Source organism: Hemitrygon akajei, chromosome 11 (assembly GCF_048418815.1).
Source record: "Hemitrygon akajei chromosome 11, sHemAka1.3, whole genome shotgun sequence".
NCBI lineage: Eukaryota > Metazoa > Chordata > Chondrichthyes > Myliobatiformes > Dasyatidae > Hemitrygon > Hemitrygon akajei.
Window position 1 is genome coordinate 72,779,230 of NC_133134.1, and position 20,750 is coordinate 72,799,979.

Consider the following 20,750-nt stretch of genomic DNA (forward strand, 5'->3'; position numbering starts at 1 on the left):
CTTCCCCCACAGGATTCTTGGGAGATGGTGGGGAAGAAAAAGAGCTTAGCAGGACAGAAAGAAGCCGGTCAGGCGGAAGGAAACGAAGAAGGCAAAGAAGTTCGTGACCGAGACCGGGAGTTCAGCCGAAGGCGTGTTGGTGGAAGCCGGAGAGGACGGGGAGCAAGCCGAGGCAGAGAGTGTAAGTGATGTGACTAATAGTAAACACAAAGTACACTGCAGATGCTGTGGTCCAATCAACACGTACAAACAAGCTGGATGAACTCAGCAGGTCGAGCAGCATCCATTGAAACGAACAGTCAATGTTTCGGGCTGAGACCCTTCGTCAGGACCTCGTTTTAACAGATGCTACCCGACCTGCTGAGCTCATCCAGCTTGTTTGTACGTGTTGAAGTGATGTTGACTAACTGTGACACCATGGAATCCTTCCATCCCTCCCAGAAGCTAACCCCTTCTCTTTATCCCTGGTACACACCTGACCTCAGTTATCATGCATCAATGAGGAGTGAGTTCTGTTTTCTCAGCATTCTCCAGCAAAGGATGTCACTCCAGAATTCTGAGTAAGATTTATTAAAGGCTAGCAGAACCACCCCCACCCCCAATCTGTGGATGTAACAATGTTCAGGGGGTGGTTATTCAATGTACAAATCTCTACCTGCCAAGTGAAGTAGGCTTGGGATCTGCACAATATGGATGATGGCACTTCTCCCATGAGTGTCACCCTAGCTGCTATGAGCTAAGTGGTTTTAGGACCATTTCAGGCGGTGTTTATTAAACCTTCTGTTTGAGCGAGGAATATTTGTTGGAAACTTTGGGGAAGAGCTGCAGTGGACCAGCTAATGAATGTTACATGTGTTTTTGATTCCTGTTAAGTCGGAGGTGGGCAGTGGGATAAGAGTGATTACAGTCGACCCTCCTTATCCGTGAGGAATTGGTTCCGGGACCCCTCGCGGATACCAAAATTTGCGGATGCTCAAGTCCCGTATTCAACCTGTCTCAATACGGTGGACCTTAGGACCCAGCGGAACCCCAGACCTTATTTAACCTGTCTCAGTGCGGTGTACATTTGGACCCAGCGGCAGAGATCTGAATCCACAGTGTTTCTGTTCACAAAAATAACCATGATAAAGGTTGAAAATAAAGTGGAAATAATAAAGTGATCTGAAAGAGGTGAAACGCCATCGGTCATTAGAAAAGTGTTAGGCTAAGTCGGTCAACGAGTGTAACAATTTTAAAGGATAAAGTGAGAAAGGCTCTGCCCCGATGGTTTAATTATTGGGTTTTTGGGTTTTTGATCCTCCACATTAACTGGCACGGTGCTGAGCGCACTCGGGAGCGATCTGTCACTAGATCGAACCCGTTCCCGTGCCCAGCGCTGAAACATATGTTAAGTGTTTTATATGCATAGAAAGGTAAAATATATACTATATACGAAGACAAACGTTTGACTAACTGACACTAAATAATACCGGATGTACCTGTTCCGACTTACTTAGGAAGAGAACTTACGATTTTTTTCAATCCCGATCCAGGATAACCCACACACATACTCCCGTATACTTTAAATCATCTCTAGATTACTTATAATACCTAATACAATGTAAATGCTATGTAAAATAGTTGTTATATTGCATTGTTTAGGGGCTAATGACAAGAAAAAAAATGTCTGTACATGCTCGAACAACAAGTGCTGGTAGAGCACTTCCGGGTTTTCGCGGTTGGTTGAATTCGCGCATGCGGAATTCACGGATAAGGAGGGCTGACTGTATTTGTTTAGAGATAGAGTATGGAATAAGCCCTCCCAGTATTTCAAACTGCACTGCCCAGCAATCCACTGACAACCCCAATTTAACCCTGACCTAATTACGGGACAATTTACAATGACCAATTTGTGCATTGTAAATTGTGAAGGGTTAAAGTCAAGATAACTATGGGAATCGGTAGGTTATAAAAGATGTCAATGGATAGTTTGTTTCCAGATATGGAGACAGAGAGATTGAGAAGTTGGTGAGTCTTGATACCGTAACCATTTGCTGGTCAGATGGATAAAAATAGCTTATTTCTTCCCCTGCTAATGTACCACTGATTCGCATGAGTTGAATATCCACCCATGTTGATGGGATTTGAACTTCTCTTCAGGAGCTGTGGTCTCTTCAGCTTATGTGTATCAGTGACCTGTGAACTTCTCAGTGACTTCAGTAAGATGTGAGTTACTGAACTCGAGATCTCCCCACCATGTCCTTCTGTTCATGAGGATTTTCGAGTTGACCAAACATTTGTAAATGCCAGTGGAGAGCATTGAACATTTTCAGGTGCCCCTTCCACACGTAACTCCTCAATTGGATTTCTCCCCTGTGCAGTTCGGGGCCAGGAGAATGGGCTGGACGGAGCAAAAAGCAGTGGGACCTTTGGCAGGACCTCGGAGAGAGGAAGGCGAGGACGGGGCAGAGGCAGAGGTAAGCATCTTTGGGAGGCAATCTTTCAAGGACTCTACAACTTATGTTCTCAGTATTGTATATTTACTTATTTTATAAACCTCTGTAAAGCTCAGCTACAGCGGCTCGTACACATCTAGGGGTGACCCCGTCCCTCACCCAACCTTGTCTCACGGTTGCATCGGTTGCTGTGCAATGCCACCTGATACGGCCTCAAACATCAATCATCAGCCAGCCCACAATGTACATTTTACAAATTACACTTTATACATCTTACTTGGACCATAAAATTAATGAAGGTACAATACAAAAAGGAATGAGTGGAAACAAGAAAAGGTGCCAGACTTATCAAAGTTCAGTTTCTTTGTGCACACATTGTTGGAGCTCGGGACCTTCCTTCTTCACCTGCGATCTGCTCTGACCCCACGACTGGTAGCTCGGGACCACCCGAAGTGATAGACCCGAGCACTCCCAGCATGTCTGTCTTCCTCTCGATCTCCCCTCCAACTCCCTAAAAGCCTGCACAACACTGGCTTACAGACCCACAAGAAAGAATAACATCTATTCCAGTTGGTTAACAAATGAATACAATTCTCATTATCAGTAATTATAACCCAAACAAGCTGCGAGAGAAAACACTCTCTCACCAGTTAACATAACAAAGAGGCATTTTTACTTTTAACATAACAAAGAAGCCTTTTTGATTAACACACGCAGTAACATAAAGAAGAAACCCCTCTATCAAGTCACCTCTCATCCTCCTTCGCTCCAAGGAGAAAAACTCTAGTTTGCTCACCCTTTCATCATAAGACATGCTTTCTAAACCAGGCAGCATCCTGGTAATTCTCTGTGCCCTCTCAAAGCTTTCACATCCTTCCTGTAATGAGGTGAAGAGTAAATTCTGTTGGATTTGCCCAGTTTGACATCATTGTTCACCACATGGTTGGCTGCAGATCAAGAAGTCTTGCCTCCACTTCCTCAGTGGGACAGTCGGAGATGCCTAATGAACGCTGGTCTTGCCAAGGATCCCCTTGCAGCCTCTGAGTGCTCTTAAAACTGGTGGCTACCTAGTGGGGAGAGGTGGAGGGTGCAGCCCAGTGTACTGGCCCTCTGCATCAAGGCAAAATGGGCCACCCTTACCAGCCAGTGTTTTAGGAGACTTTGTAGGCCGTGCAAGCTCTGATGGCGAAGGGGTTTTCTCACTGGGGTGAAGCCTTGTCCTTAAGCAGCATCTGTGACTGGAAAATGACCCAATTACAATTCTGTTCTGTTTGTCAGGTTTGGGCCGAAGAGGAAGGTTTTCTGCCCAGGGAATGGGGTAAGTTGCTTTTCACCAACTGACCTGTTTTGTAAGTGTTGCTTTGAGATGTCAAATTTAAGGTTGATTTTTGTGATAAACACTGCTTTTTTTCTGGTCTGGGCTTCAAATTTTACAAGGAAAATTTCTTTCAAGTGTGCTTCAAGTCTGGAGTAATATACAGAGCAAGTGGTGGCATAGTGGACAGTGAGGAAGTTTATCAGATTACAGTGGGACGTTGATCAATCAGCTGCCAACTGGGATAAGTGCAAGGTGTTGAGTTTTGTTAAGACAGACCTGGGCAGGAGTTGCACAGCAAATGGTAGGGCTCTGGGGTGTGTCACCTACCTACTGGATTGACATAGTACACAGAAAATATACAAGGATGTTGCCAGGGCTTGAGGACCTGCCTGATGCGGAAAGGTTGAATAGTTTAGGACTTTATTCCCTAAAACGTAGAAGACTGAGGAGAGATTTGATAGAGGTATACAGAAGTATAAGGGGTATAGATAGGGTAAATGCAGGCAGGCTTTTTCCACTAGACTTCAGCGAAAGGTGAAATATTTAAGGGAAACCTGAGGAGAAACAACTTCCCTCAGAGTGTTGTGTGAGCTGCCGGTGGATGAGAGTTGAATTGCGACATTAAGAGGGGTTTGGAGAGATACATGGATAGGAGGAGTATGGTCCAGGTCCGGGTCAATGGGACTGTGCAGAGTAACAGTTTGGCAGGGATTAGTAGGGGCTCTTATGTGCTGGGGTGCTGAAGGTGTATGACACTCTTACTTTTGTAGATGAGGATATTGAGTGTAGGAGTGGGAATATGACATAAGACATTGATACAGTTACATTTGGGGGACTGGTTAGAGACTGGTCTCCTTGACATAGGGATGGATGCCATTAGACTAGTGAGGGAGCAAAAAAGATTTTTCAAGCATATTACCACGACTGAAGGGTTTGAGTTATAAGGAGAGGCTGGATAAGCCTGCGGTTTCTTTTCCATGATTTGTATCAGGTTGAGGAGTGATGTTATGAATGGCATGGATAAGGTAATGGGGGAATGGTGGGTGCCCAGAGTACGTAGAAACAGACAAGATGGTGGCAAATGGACAGGCAGAGAATGAAGGGATGATCAGTATAAAGATCGCAGCACAAAGGGCTGATTCTAGTGCTCTGTGTAGCATACACTGGCAGTATCTGTTTAGGGTTTAGTTCTCCTCACTGTGCAACTTCGACTCTCCGAACAAAACCAAGCCAGTAGGGTCCCCTGATGTACACAAATGGGAATCTCTGTTTAATATCAAACCAGTGTGCAGGGCTGTGTGGCACTCACTACTGCACTGGAGGATCAGTTTCTATACTGAGATTGAGCCACCGCCTTCCAACTAAGTAACAGCCGCACCTGAAATTTTACGTTCCGACCCCCCCCCAGTCTCAGGATTCAAGAGTGGAACAAACAGTCTGTGGGTGGGATATCTGAGACAAGAGTGTTGTGAGGTTTTATATTTGTCCAGGGCTACTTGTAACTCGGGGTGGCAGCGTATCAGATGCTTTGCATCTTCATTAAACTGTCAGGACTGTTTAATGTTATTTTCAGTGCACAAGTGTAACGGAGAATAGAATACTTGTCATTCTGGGTCTGATGCAGCTCAAAGGAAAAGATAAAGAACACAGTAATTTTAAAAAACAATGCATACTGTATAAATACACTAGGTAGGTCTCTTATCCGTTGTATGTCCATAAAGTGATGCTAGGCATGGGGGTGTCTGACAGGAAATGATGAAGCAGTGGTGTTTGGGGGGTGTGGAGGAGTGGGTTAGTGGGTAGAGGTATTGATCAGCCTTGCTGTCTGTAGTGGTCCTGGCATGGATGCCATGTAGCCTTCTCCCTGGTAGGAGTGGGACAGAAGACAGTTTGTGGGTGGGATATCTGAGACAAGAGTGTTGTGAGGTTTTGTATTTGTCCGGGGCTACTGGTAGCTCTGGGTGGCAGCGTATCAGTTGTTTTGCATCTTCATTTCAGGACGTTTAATCCCGCTGATTACACTGACCCTGCCAACACGGATGAGTATTACGGCAATGCTAATCCAACGTGGAACAACTCTGGCAGCTTCGAGCCGGATGACGGAACAAGTAAGCAGCCCTCGCTTGGGTATTTGTGGAGGGAGGATGGGCTAGGATTTCTCGGAGTGACAATTCCCAGTTTTAGTTAACCCCTTATGAGTTCTCCAAACTCTCTGGCTCCATTTGAAACCCTTTGCAGCTTTGGGGTGTATTTTATGTAATGGCCCCATACTTCCATGAAAATCCTGGAAGGAAGAGAACCTAAATGTTCACTAAATGTTACGAAGAGGCCACTTCCTTCAGCCACCTTGTTTGAAGTCCTGGTGGTCATACATCCAGTGTTCTGGGCCATTGATCCACAGTTGCAATTTCATCTTTCGCCCTATTGAGCTGCTGTCAGAACCCAGTTAAGACATAAAACATGGGAACAGAATTAGGCCATTCAGCCCATCGAGTGTGCTCCACCATTCCATCATGGTTGATCTATTATCCCTCTCAACCCCACTCTTCTGCCTTGTCCCCGTAATCTTTGGCACCCCTACTAATCAAGAATTTTATCAGCCTCTGCTTTATATACATTCAATGACCCGGTTTCCACAGCCTTCTCTGGCAGTGAATTGAACAGACCGATCACCCTCAAATTAAAATTCCTGTTCATCTGTTTTATAGGACATCCTTCTATGCTGAGGCTGTGTCCTCTAGTCCTACCTGTAGGAAATATCCACTCTATGCAGGCCTTTCAATATTCAATAGAGATCTTCTCTCATACTTCTAAACTCCAGTGAGTGCAGGCCCAAAGCTGCTCGTATGTTAACCCTTTCATTCCCGGAATGAAAATGATGTCTATCAGAGGTGAAAGTCCGCAATTGTTTTCTGTTTAGCCTACAGTTAGAGTGTGGTTGGCTCTTAATGACCCCAGTTCGGGGCTGGTAGGAGATGGATGGTAAATTCTGTCAGCAATGCCCATGTCCCATCAATGATTATCCCTGTAGAACCCCTCCCAAATTTGCCCCTTTGCACTCTTGGCAAATGGTTTGTTGCTCAGTCCCAGGACCTGAAAGGGGTATACAGGTCCCAACTCCTTCCAGTCACCCCACTGTTCTACCCATTGAACAGGGTTGTGTCCTGTCGTCTCATCTGCTTCTTCAGCCAATCACTAAATCCCACAATCTCCTTACTTAATTGGAACTACAGCACGGGACTGACCCTTCCGTTCCAACATGCCACACCACCCAACAACCCCAGTCTGATCACAGGACAATGACCAATAGCCTACTAATTGGTACGTCTTTGAAATGTGGAAGATAACTGGAGCACCCATAGGAAACCCACGCGTTCATGGGAAGAACATACAAACACTTGAATTGAACTCTGAACTCAGGAATGCTCTGAGCTTTTGTAAGGTCACGCTAACTACAATGCTACCATGGCACTTCTTGGTGTACCAGAATGTCTGTGCAAGCTTCAAGGGCCATCAGAAGTCAGTACGTTGCTGTGCATTGCAGACTACAGCGGCTCCCCCTCTCCTTCACTGCCCCAATTGGACTGCAGTTGAGGGCGAGCAGGCCTACTGTGGCTGAGCATGCTGGGTAACTTTACCAGAAGCCAGCAAATCTATACATTCTGTCCATCGGGAAGGGAGGGAAAAAAGGGGATAGGGGAATTGTGGGCTGTGACACACCACAAATTAAGTTAAACTAAGAAGTTCATTGCCTTTGTTTTCAAGTTAAATCTGTTGTCAATACATTGTACATTGAAGTGGGATATTTTCAGATTATTTAAGCCTGTGCACCACAGTTTAGTAAGTGAGTGAGAAGCTGTAAACACCATGGGCTAGCATGTTTCTTTCTAATCATTGCATTCCACCTGGGAATAGACTGATTTCCAAAATGGCTCAATGTCATTAAATGCTGCAGTAGGTGGGTCCTGAGCTCTGGCACCCAAAGCCAGGGGCCATTGATAAACAGGTCCGTGCTCTCATTCAGATTTATTAATTGCACGTACCGTGAAATGCATCCTTTGCATTTACAACAAGGATGTGCTGGGGGCAGCCGTCGAGTGTCAACACACATTCTGGTGCCAACATAGCGTGCCCACAATATGCAGCAGAACAACACAAGCGACAGCAAAAAAAACCCCTTTCACACCATCCCACCCACTCAGACACATAGGCAGACATCCCAGAGCAGGTTTCCTCCATGCCTCTGTTCTTTGGTCCCAGGCTTGTAGACATCTGGCCTCCAACCTCCAGTCCCTAGACCGTACTCGCAGACCTCAAATCTCCGATTCATGACCATTAATTGAAATTGGTCTGTTTTAAACGTCTCAGCCCTTGTTTAGCAAGGAATTTCCACCATTTTTAGTTTTTCCCATCTATTCTGTATTATGGTATGACGATGGCAAAACCAATGGCAGGACTGATTTAGGAATAGTTCTTGTGATGTAATTAACACTGCAGATCCCAACAACACTAAGATATTGGGACATTTAAAAAATTTTCCTTCCTGGTCTTTTCCTCCCTTCCCCATCATGGGGACCAGAAATATCGGTGGACAGAGCCCAAGTTTGAACTCTTCTCACTCTTCTCTCTTCCTCCCCCTCCCCCAAGACAACTGGTAATTTAAATCTGTTTGCACAAATCTCAGGTAAAAATGAAGTGTCAGCAATGGTGAAACACTTGGTTGTCCCAGAATCACAGACAGAGAATACCTGTCTCTTTTACTTATTTAAGCCCATCACCCCTACTGGGATACAGTCTGCCAACAACAGCTCGCCAGAGTTCTCCATCCTGGGTCAATCTTTCAAATTGTCCACAGGTGTAGCCCATCTTATGACTTCTAGGCGAAGATCCTTCCTCTCCCATGGATAAGTTCTTGGAGCTTTCAAATTGCCAGTCTTTTAGGTTGTTCGCAGGTGTAGCCATTCCCAAAGTTCCTTTCTGTCCCAGAGATGAGGTCTTCAGAGCTTCCGTTGGCATTTCTGTAGCTCTGGGTTTTTATGAGATGCCCAACCCTCCTCCTCTTGCAGTTGGGCTTGGGACTGTCCATGGCAGAGTTCCTGTGCCTTTTGGGGGAGAGATAAGTTTGTTTCTAGAAAATTATGCCTTAATTTTAACTTGCTTTACTTATTTAAAACATTTAATAAAGTGATTTGCAATTTGTAACTTATGGAAGTATTTTAGAAGTTTTCTAAAGGTTTGCTCACCAGTTTCAATCACACAGTTTTGATGAATGGCTTAATTGTACTTCGGGTGAGGGTAGTGAAAACTCCATTGTGTAGCCTATTTGCGCCTAAACTCTTTGAAGTGGCCCAGAAGGCCATTTGGGGATAGGGCAAAAAAAACCCCAGCACTGACCCTGGCAGTCAATTCATCCCCATTGAATGAATTAGCCTTGGGAGCTTGTTCGAGAGGTGGCTCGTGGCTGAGAGCAAGGTGGGAAAACGCAACCTCTGCCCATTGCTGCATCCCATGCTTTTGAGTTACTTCAGTGTGTGCGTTGTTGTTGATGAATATCCACAGGTAAAATGAAAACAAAGTGGGGGCATATACAAATTCTGCCTCCTTCTAAAACTAATCCTGAGTTACATCAATTGTCTCTTTCTTTTTGTTCTTTTTGTTTCTCCTTTTCAGGGCTCCAATTCACTGGGGGCGCCGGGGCAAATTGTCCTAGAAAGTTTGAAACTGTGCCTGGTATGCTTAACCCTTTGACCCTGCGGATGCTCTTTTTATGCGTCCCATTCTATCGCTTGAGTTGCTTTGTCCTTAACCTACCTTGTCTCTTTTTTAAAAAAAAGAAAATTTGTTTCTAGACAATCGTGCCTTATTTCTAATTTTTTTCACAAATGAAAAGAAACTTTTTAAAAGAAAATTGAACTCTGTAAGTTTTGGAAGTGTTTGAGAAGTTTTCTTAGTGACGTTGCACAGCCTCGAGAGCTGTCTTAATTCTAGTTTGGATGAGGGTAGTCAAAAGCATTAGGTGATGCGAGGGTTAATCCAGGTGCCCTTAACATTCCCAGATATCTCCAATATGTTAATGCTGTTATCTGTGGATATATGACTGTTTAGTTCTCCACTGAAATGGATGCTGCAAGTTACAGTACAATGGTTATTTTGCACTTTTTGCCTTGAATCATTTGGCTTGGGTGTGTGTTCAAGGCTGTGATGCCATCACGGTTTGGTTCCAAGGACATTTCACTTGCTGTGGGGAGCGGTTTCTTAAGTCCTTTGAGCCTAATGGAGGTGTCACAGCTATCCTGTTTGCTTGCTCTCCTTTCCCTTGGCTGTTTTAATGTAATATATACAAGACAGACATTCACCAGCAGTTAATTGGTGCTCTTTGCTGCCGATTTGGTTGCCCAATAGTTGCCCTCCCTGGGGGGAAGAAGAGGAGAGACATGAGGTGTCCACTGCGACCAGTTGGACTGTGCACGTTGCTTTTTGGGGGTTGCCTGCTCTGCACTAGGCTTGAGGAGGATGCTGGTGGAGGTACAGGATTGGACTGGGTCCAATCCAGAGATTCCTGCTGGCAAGAGTCTACTGACTTGTAAGTGATTGGCAAAGACCAGTGCAAATTGGAATGTGGTCAGGTTGACTCTCAGCACAGCTTCTTTCCTAGGGATTGGCCCCGGTAGGTGAATTCCTCCAATAAATGCCTCAAAAGCAGTTGAAGGGTTGAAAATAACTGAAGCATGCAGAGCTGGAATATAGGATGTTTGAATTAACCTGTTTATTCAACTGACAGGTTTCTTAGTGGGGAAGAAGCTCATCAAAGCAATTGGGTAACTAATTGAGCTTAATGGCTCAACAACTCCATGGCCTTTCACTGCTGCCAGGTGTCTATAGTCCACTGACCTTTGTGCCCCTTCCTGCTGTGGACTTGTGGTTGCCCCCTCTCCCCTCCATCCCAGACCAACAGCTGAACTTGCAAGAAGCCAGGCTCTCCTGCCAATTGCAGTGCCACCCGCTTGTCTTGTATATATTACCGGAGCACAACACATGAATGCAATTTCCGTGCTGGTGTAGAGACTGCTGCTAGGCTAGTATCTGCTACGCCTTCCTCACCCTTTCCTCCTCGCTCTCCCTGCTCTCAATGCTTTAAAGTTTGTATTTATTTAATCTTAAGAAAACTGTAATTTTAATGCTGTTTGCACCCTATCCTGCAGGTTAGTTCCACTGAGTTGATGTTAGGGACCGTCTTCATTTCTCCCAGTAGGGTCCTTGAAGTTAGTTCTGAATGTGTTGAGCAGATACTTTTGGTATGAGGTTTTCCTTTTGTGGCCTATCTCTCCATGACTGGTTGATTTTCCCCCTCTCCCACCCCCAACTTGCCAGGGCTGGCAAGGGCAAATCTTACGCCAGCTCTTTGCCCCTTTCTAGTTGACACCACGGTGACCCTAATCCACACTGAAAGGGTGCCTTTATCCATGGGGAGGTAAGGGGGATTGGAAGTCCCCTTGTGAGTTTTGTTTTTCTACCTTCCGGCATGTGGACGTTAATTGCTCCCTTTCCAAATTGCCCAATGCGGTGTTAGAGGAATATAGGCAAATGGGAGAGCATAGATGTTGGGGTGAAGGGAGTTGCCGAAGCAATGCCCTATTGACTCCCAGTCAGTGTGCCATATTTCTAGGGTCACTGGGTTGGGGGGGTGGGGGTGGTATTTCTTGCTGTCTCAGTGGCACAAACTGTACGTTCCAGGGTAATTGTGAAAAGATCAAGAATATAAGTCGATGGAGGTTTTTCCCAGAAGGATGATAGCCTGCTGTGGCTCCCAATTTCTTCAGAATTACTGCCTTATCCTTGGCTCAGTTTGACCACTGAAGTTCAAGCGGTGGGTGTCTTCATGTACTGCCCCCTTGGACAATATTAGGATTATCCTCTTTTGATGCTGGGACAATTTTGCCCTCGACCAACAAGCCCCTGCCACCTGTCCCTCAGTAAACAAGCCTGACCCTTCTAAGCAAGAGTAAGTTGAAATGCTCTGGTTTGATTTGAGAGCATGGCCAACCTGGCCGTAATGGGAGATAAGCAGTAACCTGTGGTCCTCGCATGCTCAGCGTTACAACTTCAGGGATTTTCCAGCTCCAGTCTCGTTCCCAAGGCTGCAAAATCCCTGAAGCTTGGCAGTGAGTTCTTCATTGATATAAAACAAAATACTAAAACTCTTTTAATTGTAGGTGCTTGGCGGACTGCGACAGAGGAGTGGGGTACGGATGACTGGAGTGAAGATGTAGGTATTTTAATTCTGCAGGTGTAATCGTTACTCATAACCTGACTTGAATGAAATGCCATAAAGTTCCTCTTGTGTGTAAAGTAAAAGTTATCAGTGTAAGCTATATCCTTTAAGTAAAGATTTGTTCTGATCTTTCGTGCACTTAAAGACATCTTTCACCCTTAGTCACTACAGCGGGCTACTGCCTTCTGAGGTGTATGGCAGGGTTGCACCCTGACACCCCTACCTGGTGTGGGCTGCCCAGACAGCCTAATATTTCCTCCTCCCCTGCTCTGGGACGTGGCTGGATTTAGCTGCATGTGATTGCCTCATTACTAAGCCCTTAGCATAGGGTAGAGTGCCCACGCCGCGAGGTGCAGGCAGAGTCTAATAACCACCCAACCTTCCCTTCCCTTCATTATCCCCAGCCTTTTTACTTTAATTTCTAGGTGCTTCACACCACACTCCCCATTCAGCAAGCCATTTTATCACCGGAAAGTCCTAAATGCCCCTGACGACTGGGGGTTGCGGGGAGTAGAAGTTAGGAGAGCAGGGTCGGGTTATGTATGCCTGCAGTCGCGATTACCACAGCCCCTACGAATGAGCATGGTGTAAAGGCAGCGTCCAGCCACTGGATTTGTAGTCAGAGCACCTTGGCCCCCCCTCTCATCAATAATGCAGACCATCACTTTTCTTTGAGTAGAAACACTGGGGAAGGGGATTCTAGCGCCTCTCCGGTTGTGATTATGGGTCAAAAGAGTCCGGCTTTCCCCTTATTAGTCGAAAGGTTATATACAGAAATTCTATGAAGAAACTTAAGAGAATATTGCCTGGACTTAAGCGAGTGAGTTATCGAGAGAGATTGAAGAAGCTAGGAGCATAGGAAAATGAGGGCTGATCTTAAAAGGTGTATTCAATCTTGTGTACAAACTAAAGAAGGTTGTAGGTAGGGTGAAAGTCTCTTTCAGGATTGGGGAATCAGAAACCAGAGGGCTTAGTTTTAAAGTTAGAGAGAACGTTTTTCATCCAGATGGGGTTGTAGATGGAATGATCCATTAGAGGAAATCGGTTAGCAAGTAACTTCACATTTAAAAGATACGTATCAGCCAAATGGGACAAGGTTAGATGAGCTTCTTGGTCAGCGTGAGCCAGTGGGCAGAAGAGGCTGTTTCCTTGATTATGGCTTTATGACTCACTTGACGTGCCCACTCTCCCGCACTGGGATGGTGCTACACCCTGGTTTGCAAAGGGACTTGTCGAACTTGGGGCATCCAGCCCCTTACTTACCTCCTGACTTGGATGCAGAAGGCTGAGGCAAGGCTGGACACCTGGCTGGGAGCCCACTCCAGGCAACAGTATGGCGGATAGGTGCGGACAGTGCAGTTAAAGGGTCACACACCTTCTTTCAACCCTTTTCCGTTTTAAAGTGCTGCTCAGGTTACCTGTTTCATAGCTCTGCTTTCATTTGCTTAGCTAAGTTTCACCCCTTTTGTTTTACTCTTCCTACTTACCTGCTAGCGGCCGCTGTAAGTGGAGAATCCTTTGGTCACCAGCTGACGTCAGGAGGCTGCCTGCTGCTGGCTGAGAAGACCTGGGGAGGCGGCCGGCCAAGATGTGCCATCTATCGCCTTTAGTTTGGGTTCTGCCTACCCTCCTTCACGCCCACCCACCCCCCCCCCCAAGTTGTGCTGTGGCTGTATTTTTAATTTAGAAAACATTTTTTTGTAAGCCACAAAACAAAAATCTGTGTGTGCACTGTCCCAACTCCGAAACCTCCTGACACTTGCAGTTTCCCCTATATTTCAGTCAACTCCAGGCACCACCTTCCTGAGTCCTGATGACAAAGGGATCTTTCCCAAAGCAGTCAATGGCTGCTATCAGGTAAGGCAAACTTTTAATCTCTCACTGTTTCTCTTTTCATTAACAACTGTAAATACACTCTCGCAGTTTCCTCTCCTTCTCTCTTCATTTATTTCATTCTGTTTATTTTGCAATACAGGCCCTTCCGGCCCAATGAACCACGTTGCCTGGCAACCCATCTTTTTAACACTACCTAATCACAGTATAATTTACAATGACCAATTAACCACCTAACCCATACGTTTTTGGACTAGGAGGAAACCCACACAGTCTCACTGGGAGAGTGTATAAAGTCCTTACAGATGTCGCCTGAGCTGAACTCCGAACTTCATAATAGTGTTTGCTAACCACCACACTGCTGTGGTGCCCCTCTTCTTGCCCCCTCAACCCCTCCAATCCATCTTGAAGTTAAGCCCAATCGCGATCATGCAATTATGCTTGAGTCTCCCTGAACTTCAAAGGTGGTTGTGCTTCAGATTATTGCAGGGACCGTCGGTCTGCTCAGGACTTCTCCCTGTGAAGCTGATTTAAATTATCTTCTATTTGTCACAAGCACATTGAAACATTACAGTGAAATGTGTCATTTGTATTAGCGACCAACGCAGTCCTGGGGATTGTGCTGGGGGCAGCCCGCAAGTGTCACCACACTTCTGGTGCCAACATAGTGTGCCCACAAACTTACTAACTCTTAACCCATACGCCTTTGCACTGTGGGAGGAAACCTGAGCACCCAGAGGAAACTCGCGAGATCACAGGGAGAGCATAGAAACTCCTTACAGACAGCAGCAGCAATTGAACTCTGATCTTAGAGCTGAGGATGTAAAGTGTTGTGCTAACCAGTACAATGCTGTGCTGCCCAATTGGTGTTCAGAAGCTGTGCTGAAGATTATCAGAGTAAAGTCAGTCAGCCCAGGACCTCTCGCCTGAGAGCTGACATTCCATTCCCCTTCGTCTGAACATGCCCACCTACTTCAAGGTTTGATGTGTTGTACGTTCAGAGGTACTGTTTTGCAAACCACTGTTGTAACACGTGGTTGTTGTAACACTATCTCCTTGAACCAGTCTGGCCATTCTCCTCTGACCACTCTCATTAATAAGGTGTTTTTCCCCTCAGTACTGCCGCTCACCGAATGTTTTTTGTACCATTTTCTGTAAACCCTAGACACTATTGTGTGTGAACATCCCAGGAGATAAGCAGTTACTGGGATGCTCAAACCGCTCCATCTGCCGCCAACATTCATTTCACAGTCAAGGTCACTTGGATCACGTTTCTTCCCTGTTCTGATGTTTGGTCTGAACAACTGAATCTCTTGACTATGTCTGCGTGACTTTATGCATTGAGTTGCTGCCAGCTGATTAGATATTTGCATTATGTGTACAGGTGTATCTAATAAAATGGCCACTGAGTATATTTCCATCACCCCATTTGCTGGGAGTCGTGCATCTGTGCCTTGCTTTCAGAAAAGCTTCTTGCATACAAATGTTTTAGTTATGTCCTGCTGTCCTCCACCAACTTTCCTCTATTTACTCTCTCTGAGGTTGTCAGAAACTTTCCCCAATAAAGTGAATTTGCCTGGTGGGGTCAGCTGTAATTATACATTGAAACAAGCAAGGGATAGAAAGACATGGCTTTAATTTATCAGGATGTTGCCTTGATTAGAGAACATTTCTTATCAGAGAGGAATGGGGGAACTAAGGCTTTTCCCTTTGAAACAAGAGGATGCAAGGTAACTTCATAGAGGTTTATAAGATGAGGCATTGAGTAGGCAGAGACAGGAGCGGCTCTTCTCAGGGCAGGAATGGCGAATGTAGTTAGCTGGATGTATAATTTTAAGGTGATTGGAGGGAAGTGCCGGGGGGGTGGACTGTCAGAGGTAGATTTTACACAACGAGTGCTGGGTGTGTGGAGTGCATTGCTGGGACTAGTGCTGGGGCAAATACATTGGGAACATTTAAGAGATCTAACAGGCACATGAAGGAAAGAAAAGTGGAGGGTTATGTGCAAGGGAAGGGTTAAATTGATCTTGGAGTACATTAAAAGGGCAACACAATACTATGGACTGATGGACTTGTACTGTTCTATGTTTCAAACGGGCAAAAAGGTCACACAGGCATGAAGAGCCAAAGGGTCTGTACTTGTGCTGTACAGCCGAGTCTGACTCCTTCACGTCTTTCTCAGAGTGTGGAGACTAGATTTGGAAACAGTACTGCAGTCAGTGTTTTATCCATAGCTCTCTGCTTTTCTCTGGCTTTGTTTGTGAAGCCGAGGATCCCTTATTCCTGTCCTTGCCCTACCAATTCTGAGCAGTTGAGCACATGTACACCCAGCTCCATCAGAGCTGTGTTCCTACATACTGAATTTAGCAGTATGGTCTTTCTGCAGAATTACGCTGAAGTGTACTGCAAGTGTCTGAAATTTGACCAGACAATGCACATAGAGCCAGGTAGTATTAATGTTTGTTTTAATAGTTTTGTGTCAGAGCTGGGATATTGAAATTCAGAGGGGCATACTGGAGGAACTCAGCATGTCAGGCAGCATCAATGAGGGAGAAGTAACAGTTAATGTTTCGAGCTGTGACCTTTCATCAGTCTCAGCCTGAAATATCATTTATTTATCCCCCCTCATAGACCTACCAAGGTGTTGCACCATTTTGTGTGTTGCTCTGTACCAGGGGTTCTCAACCTGGCATCTGCAGACGCCATGGCATAAGAAGGGTTGGGACCCCCTTCTCTGGATGACACTGAGGAAGTTGTGGCCAATGTTCAGGGTGATCTCCGGAAAGCAGTAGAGGACAAAGTTGGGGTGGAATCCAGGCATGGAAATGAGCCGCTTGACACGCCAGCCTTCACTCAAACCCCCTGTGAAGCAAAATGGGAGAAGTGACAGGAGGCCGTGACGAAGGTTCAAAGTGTGAGTGAAGACACCTGCAATCCACAGGAGGATGCATTACAGGTTTTGGGTGAGGAATAAGCAATTGGCCTTGGGTGGTGCGGAGATTTACCCCCTCCCTCATTTAGTTCTTCCACTTACTCCAGAGAGCTTTTTTCACCCATTCTGACGGGCATGTGGGATTCAATGTAATATCCTGTCCAAAAGGCACTGCGGTGTCCCTGTTTTCCCCAGCAGTGCTGCGTCAGGCTGGCCGGTGGGTGTCGTCATATCCGACGATAGGAAGCCTGTGAGGGAGAGTTTTTAAAGTGGAGAATTCATTGCCACGGGGCAGCTCCACTCTTGACCTCAGAAGCCCAGGTCCATTAGTGCAAATAGTTATTACAACCGCAGTCTTCTTCGGTTGCAGTAAATGTCCATGACTACTTTTGTGCCTCATTATGCCCTTCGCTCTCCACAGAGCTTTGCAGAATCGTCTTCCTGGCCATTTTGTTCTCTCTGTGGATTTTATCCACTCAGTCTGCCAGAGCTGACTTTGCAAGCTAGGACAGGCATGTCCCTATCTCACAGGGCTGTGAGGCAGCCAGCTACCCTCACCTAGTTTAGCATGTCTGTCACCACTGTCCATGCAAGCTCCTACTTGGAGCCGCATGTTGAGAGCTCACTGTCCAGTGGGGTCCAAAGGTGAGCGAGCTGCCCCAGAATGGACACGACGAGCCCGTTCGCGAGAGGTGCCACCCCTCCCTGGACACTCCGTAATCCGTACACCCTGATTCCTCGAATGGGGAGGGAGTATTGGCAGTGGAAACCTGCAGAGACTATAACTGAGTTGGGGCTAGGACTGAGGCTACAGTAGTTCAGACATCACTGGGTCCGGTCCACAACTTTCCGTCCTGGTTTTCTCCCTTTCTGAGTAATCTCTGCATCCCATTGGGAGTTGGTCTACTGGCAAGGCTCCTGAAGTGTTCCAGTGTGTCTCATTCTGTTTGAGCTGGGGTTGATTTCTAATGGAAAGCCGTGTACAAGGGCCCAGACTGAGTGGTTGGGCCATGCTTCAGTGAAAAGATGTGAGATGGCTGTCGGTGCAGTGGCATCGGTGATGGTTTAATTGTATAGCATTGTTGTACACTGATGGGATGTGTCTGTTGCTTTAACAGTGGTTTAGAGTACTGCTAGGGGTGGGTCTGTCACTGTTACACTGGAATATGGTACTGGTGCAAACATCTCTCTGTATCATGTTGGTACAGTACTGATAAGGGAGGCTCAATGTACGATAGGGATAGGTCTGTCACTGTATAACACCGGGGTGCAGTACAGGTTGGAATGGGTCTGTCACTGTATAAAACTGGGGTGCTGCACTGGTGGGGACAGGTCTGTACAACACTGGGGTACAGTACTGGTGGGGATGGGTCTGTTCCTGAATATCACTGGGGTATGGTACAGCTGGAAACAAGTCTATTGCTGTATAACACTGGGGTATAGTACCGGTGGGGATGGGTCTTTCACTGGAATGTGGTACCGATGGGGAGGAGTCTGTACAACACTAGGATACAGTACTGTATACTTCTCCATTTATTGAAGTAAAATATCACTTAAATGGAAAATTCCACAGAGCATGCGTGAGTGTCCTTGTTAATTTGTTGCCTGAACCTCTGGTGTGGACTTACAGTTTTGTGTGTATCTATCATGGGAATAGCACTCTGGCACAAAGATATGAAGTGTCTATCCCAGGTGAGATTCCAGCAGATTACCTGGCCGTTTCAAGTGGGAAGTAAGTGGTTCATGCTGCAGTGAGCTCAACCTTGCTGAAGTGTCACAAAAATATGCGGCATAAGAAACCTCTAGATAGACTGGACATGTGGAGGATGCTTCCTATAGTGCAGGAGTCCCAGGACTAGAGGGTGGTGAATCTAGGGAATTCATTGCTACGGATGGTTGTGGAGGCCAAGTCACTGGGTATATTTAAAGCAGAGGCTGATAAGTTCTTGATTAGTAAGGGTGTCAAAGGTTACGGGGAAAGGCAGGAGAATGTAGTTGAGAGGGATAATAGATCAGCCGTGATAGAATGGCAGAGAAGATTCATGGGGTGAATGTCCTAATTCTTCTCCTATATCTCAATGCGGGGAGCAAAGCTGTTCTACGTAACCCATTTATTTTCACTTCCCAGCTCTTGGTTATGAGCCCTTCAGGATGCAGCTCTTACCTTTGTGCTTCACCACACGTGTACTGAGCATGCCTCCTTCCACTACCCACATAAGGTAATGAGCTCCACCTATGCAGATAAATGGTTTGGCACAGGCTAGATGGGCCAAAGAGGCTCTGTTTCTGTGTCGTAGTGTTCTATGACCCTGTGAATTTAAGGTAATGCCTAGCTATTGACCTCCAAGGAAAATGGGTTATAGCCCCTTTATCTGGTCATAAAAGCATGAAATATGGGAGCAGAATTAGGCCATTCAGCCCATCGAGTATACTGCGCCTATCCATCATGGCTGATTTATTATCCTTCTGAACCCCATTCTCCTGCCTTCACCCTGTAACCTTTGACACCCTTGCTAATTAAAAACCTATCAAACTCTGTATAACTCTCAACGGCTTTTTGATTTAAGACATTCTAGTATGATCTGAAATGACAGGGCTGCTTGAATTTTTGCTACTTCTCTGGCATCTGTCATTTCTCTTTTTTCCATCAGATCCTTGTAGGCTGGTGCCCACTACAGGTTATACTGACGATTAATCTAGGGAAGTTTCACCCATCCTTGACATTGTTAAAGACCAATTCACCCACGGTGTTAATTATCCCAGCAATTAATAAAGGCCAGCTGAAGATTCGTGGTGAAGGGTCTCAGCCTGAAATGTCAGCTGATTATTTCCCTTCATGCTCGCAGTGTGACTGGAGTTCCTCCTGCATTTTGTGTGTGTTGATAAGGTCTGTTGTGTCCTTGGATCACATGTTCCTATTCACTTGGTTCAGGGTTAGGGTGTTGGAGAAGGTGACCTGTAGGTGTTATCGAGACTCCTGTGTAACCCTAAACGTGAGAGGTTCTGCAGATGCTAGAAATGCAGAGTAAAAATGCTGGAGATAATGCTGAGTAACACCACGAATGTAATTTCTTTTGGTGTATCTAAGGGGATTTGCTCTCCACCTTTTCAGGGGCAGAGCAGTCTCTTATGACACAGATTGTAATACTGTACATTCATTGGATTGTTGAGCCACGCGAGTATGTCTGATAAATATTTTCTATTAGCAGCGATGTCCATAGATTGTGGGCCAGGTATTAACTGGTTTAGGTTGAATTCTGATCTTTCCTGCCTCTCCTGTGATGGCTTTCAAAAACAGAATATCCTTCTCTCCTTCAGCTGTCCGAGACAAAGATTTTTACCGCTTCCAATGTTGGGCCATTACCTTCAGCCAATGAGACTGTGACAATCACAGCGGGGCAGAGGTATGTATTCCATCGGGGTAATTTCTGATCATGTTCTGCTGGTGTCTGCTTGTGCAAACTTAAAAAAATATATAGACATTGTGTTCATCATGGAAATTCCATATGGGTAACATCGTTCAGAGTCCTGCATCTATGGCGGAGGGTGAAGAAAACCTATTGTATGCAGTGTCATCAATGTCTCTCTTCCACCTATTGGGATATTTATCAGCAGCAGGGCCCTTGTGGTTGTCATTCGTTCCCTCCTATCCATCCAACAGTGTGTCTGATTCCCTACCATCAGGCAGGAGGTACCGTAGCATTAGGACAAGGGCTGTTACTTCCCCCAGGCTGTGAAACTACTAAACCCATGCCACTACCCAGGTCTCATCATGTATGAAGCATGAGTAGCATTATACTGGCTACTTTTTAACTTGTATATGCACTTAATTATTTAAGTTACCTGTAGTATTATTACTTTGTATTGTGTGTGAGTTGTATGTCCTGTGTTGTGCACCTTGGTCCGGAAGAATGTTGTCTTGTTTGACGGTTGAATGACAATAAGTTTGAACTTGAACCT

The 20,750-nt window shown here is 45.7% G+C and overlaps 1 protein-coding gene across 8 annotated transcripts in view; it reads left to right on the forward strand.

The window, feature by feature from the left end:
* The window catches only part of ubap2l (ubiquitin associated protein 2-like), a 136,218-nt gene that overhangs the window by 58,194 nt on the left and 57,274 nt on the right, over positions 1-20,750 (forward strand). For 3 of the 8 annotated variants that reach the window (XM_073061092.1, XM_073061093.1, XM_073061094.1), the window contains exons 5-12: positions 13-181; positions 2,361-2,456; positions 3,714-3,753; positions 5,752-5,861; positions 9,424-9,483; positions 11,967-12,019; positions 13,808-13,882; positions 20,109-20,194. In XM_073061092.1, the coding sequence (XP_072917193.1) occupies positions 13-181; positions 2,361-2,456; positions 3,714-3,753; positions 5,752-5,861; positions 9,424-9,483; positions 11,967-12,019; positions 13,808-13,882; positions 20,109-20,194 (689 nt within the window). The remainder of the gene's footprint in view (positions 1-12; positions 182-2,360; positions 2,457-3,713; positions 3,754-5,751; positions 5,862-9,423; positions 9,484-11,966; positions 12,020-13,807; positions 13,883-20,108; positions 20,195-20,750) is intronic. The other 5 variants (XM_073061096.1, XM_073061098.1, XM_073061099.1 and 2 more) reach the window with 3 other exon arrangements.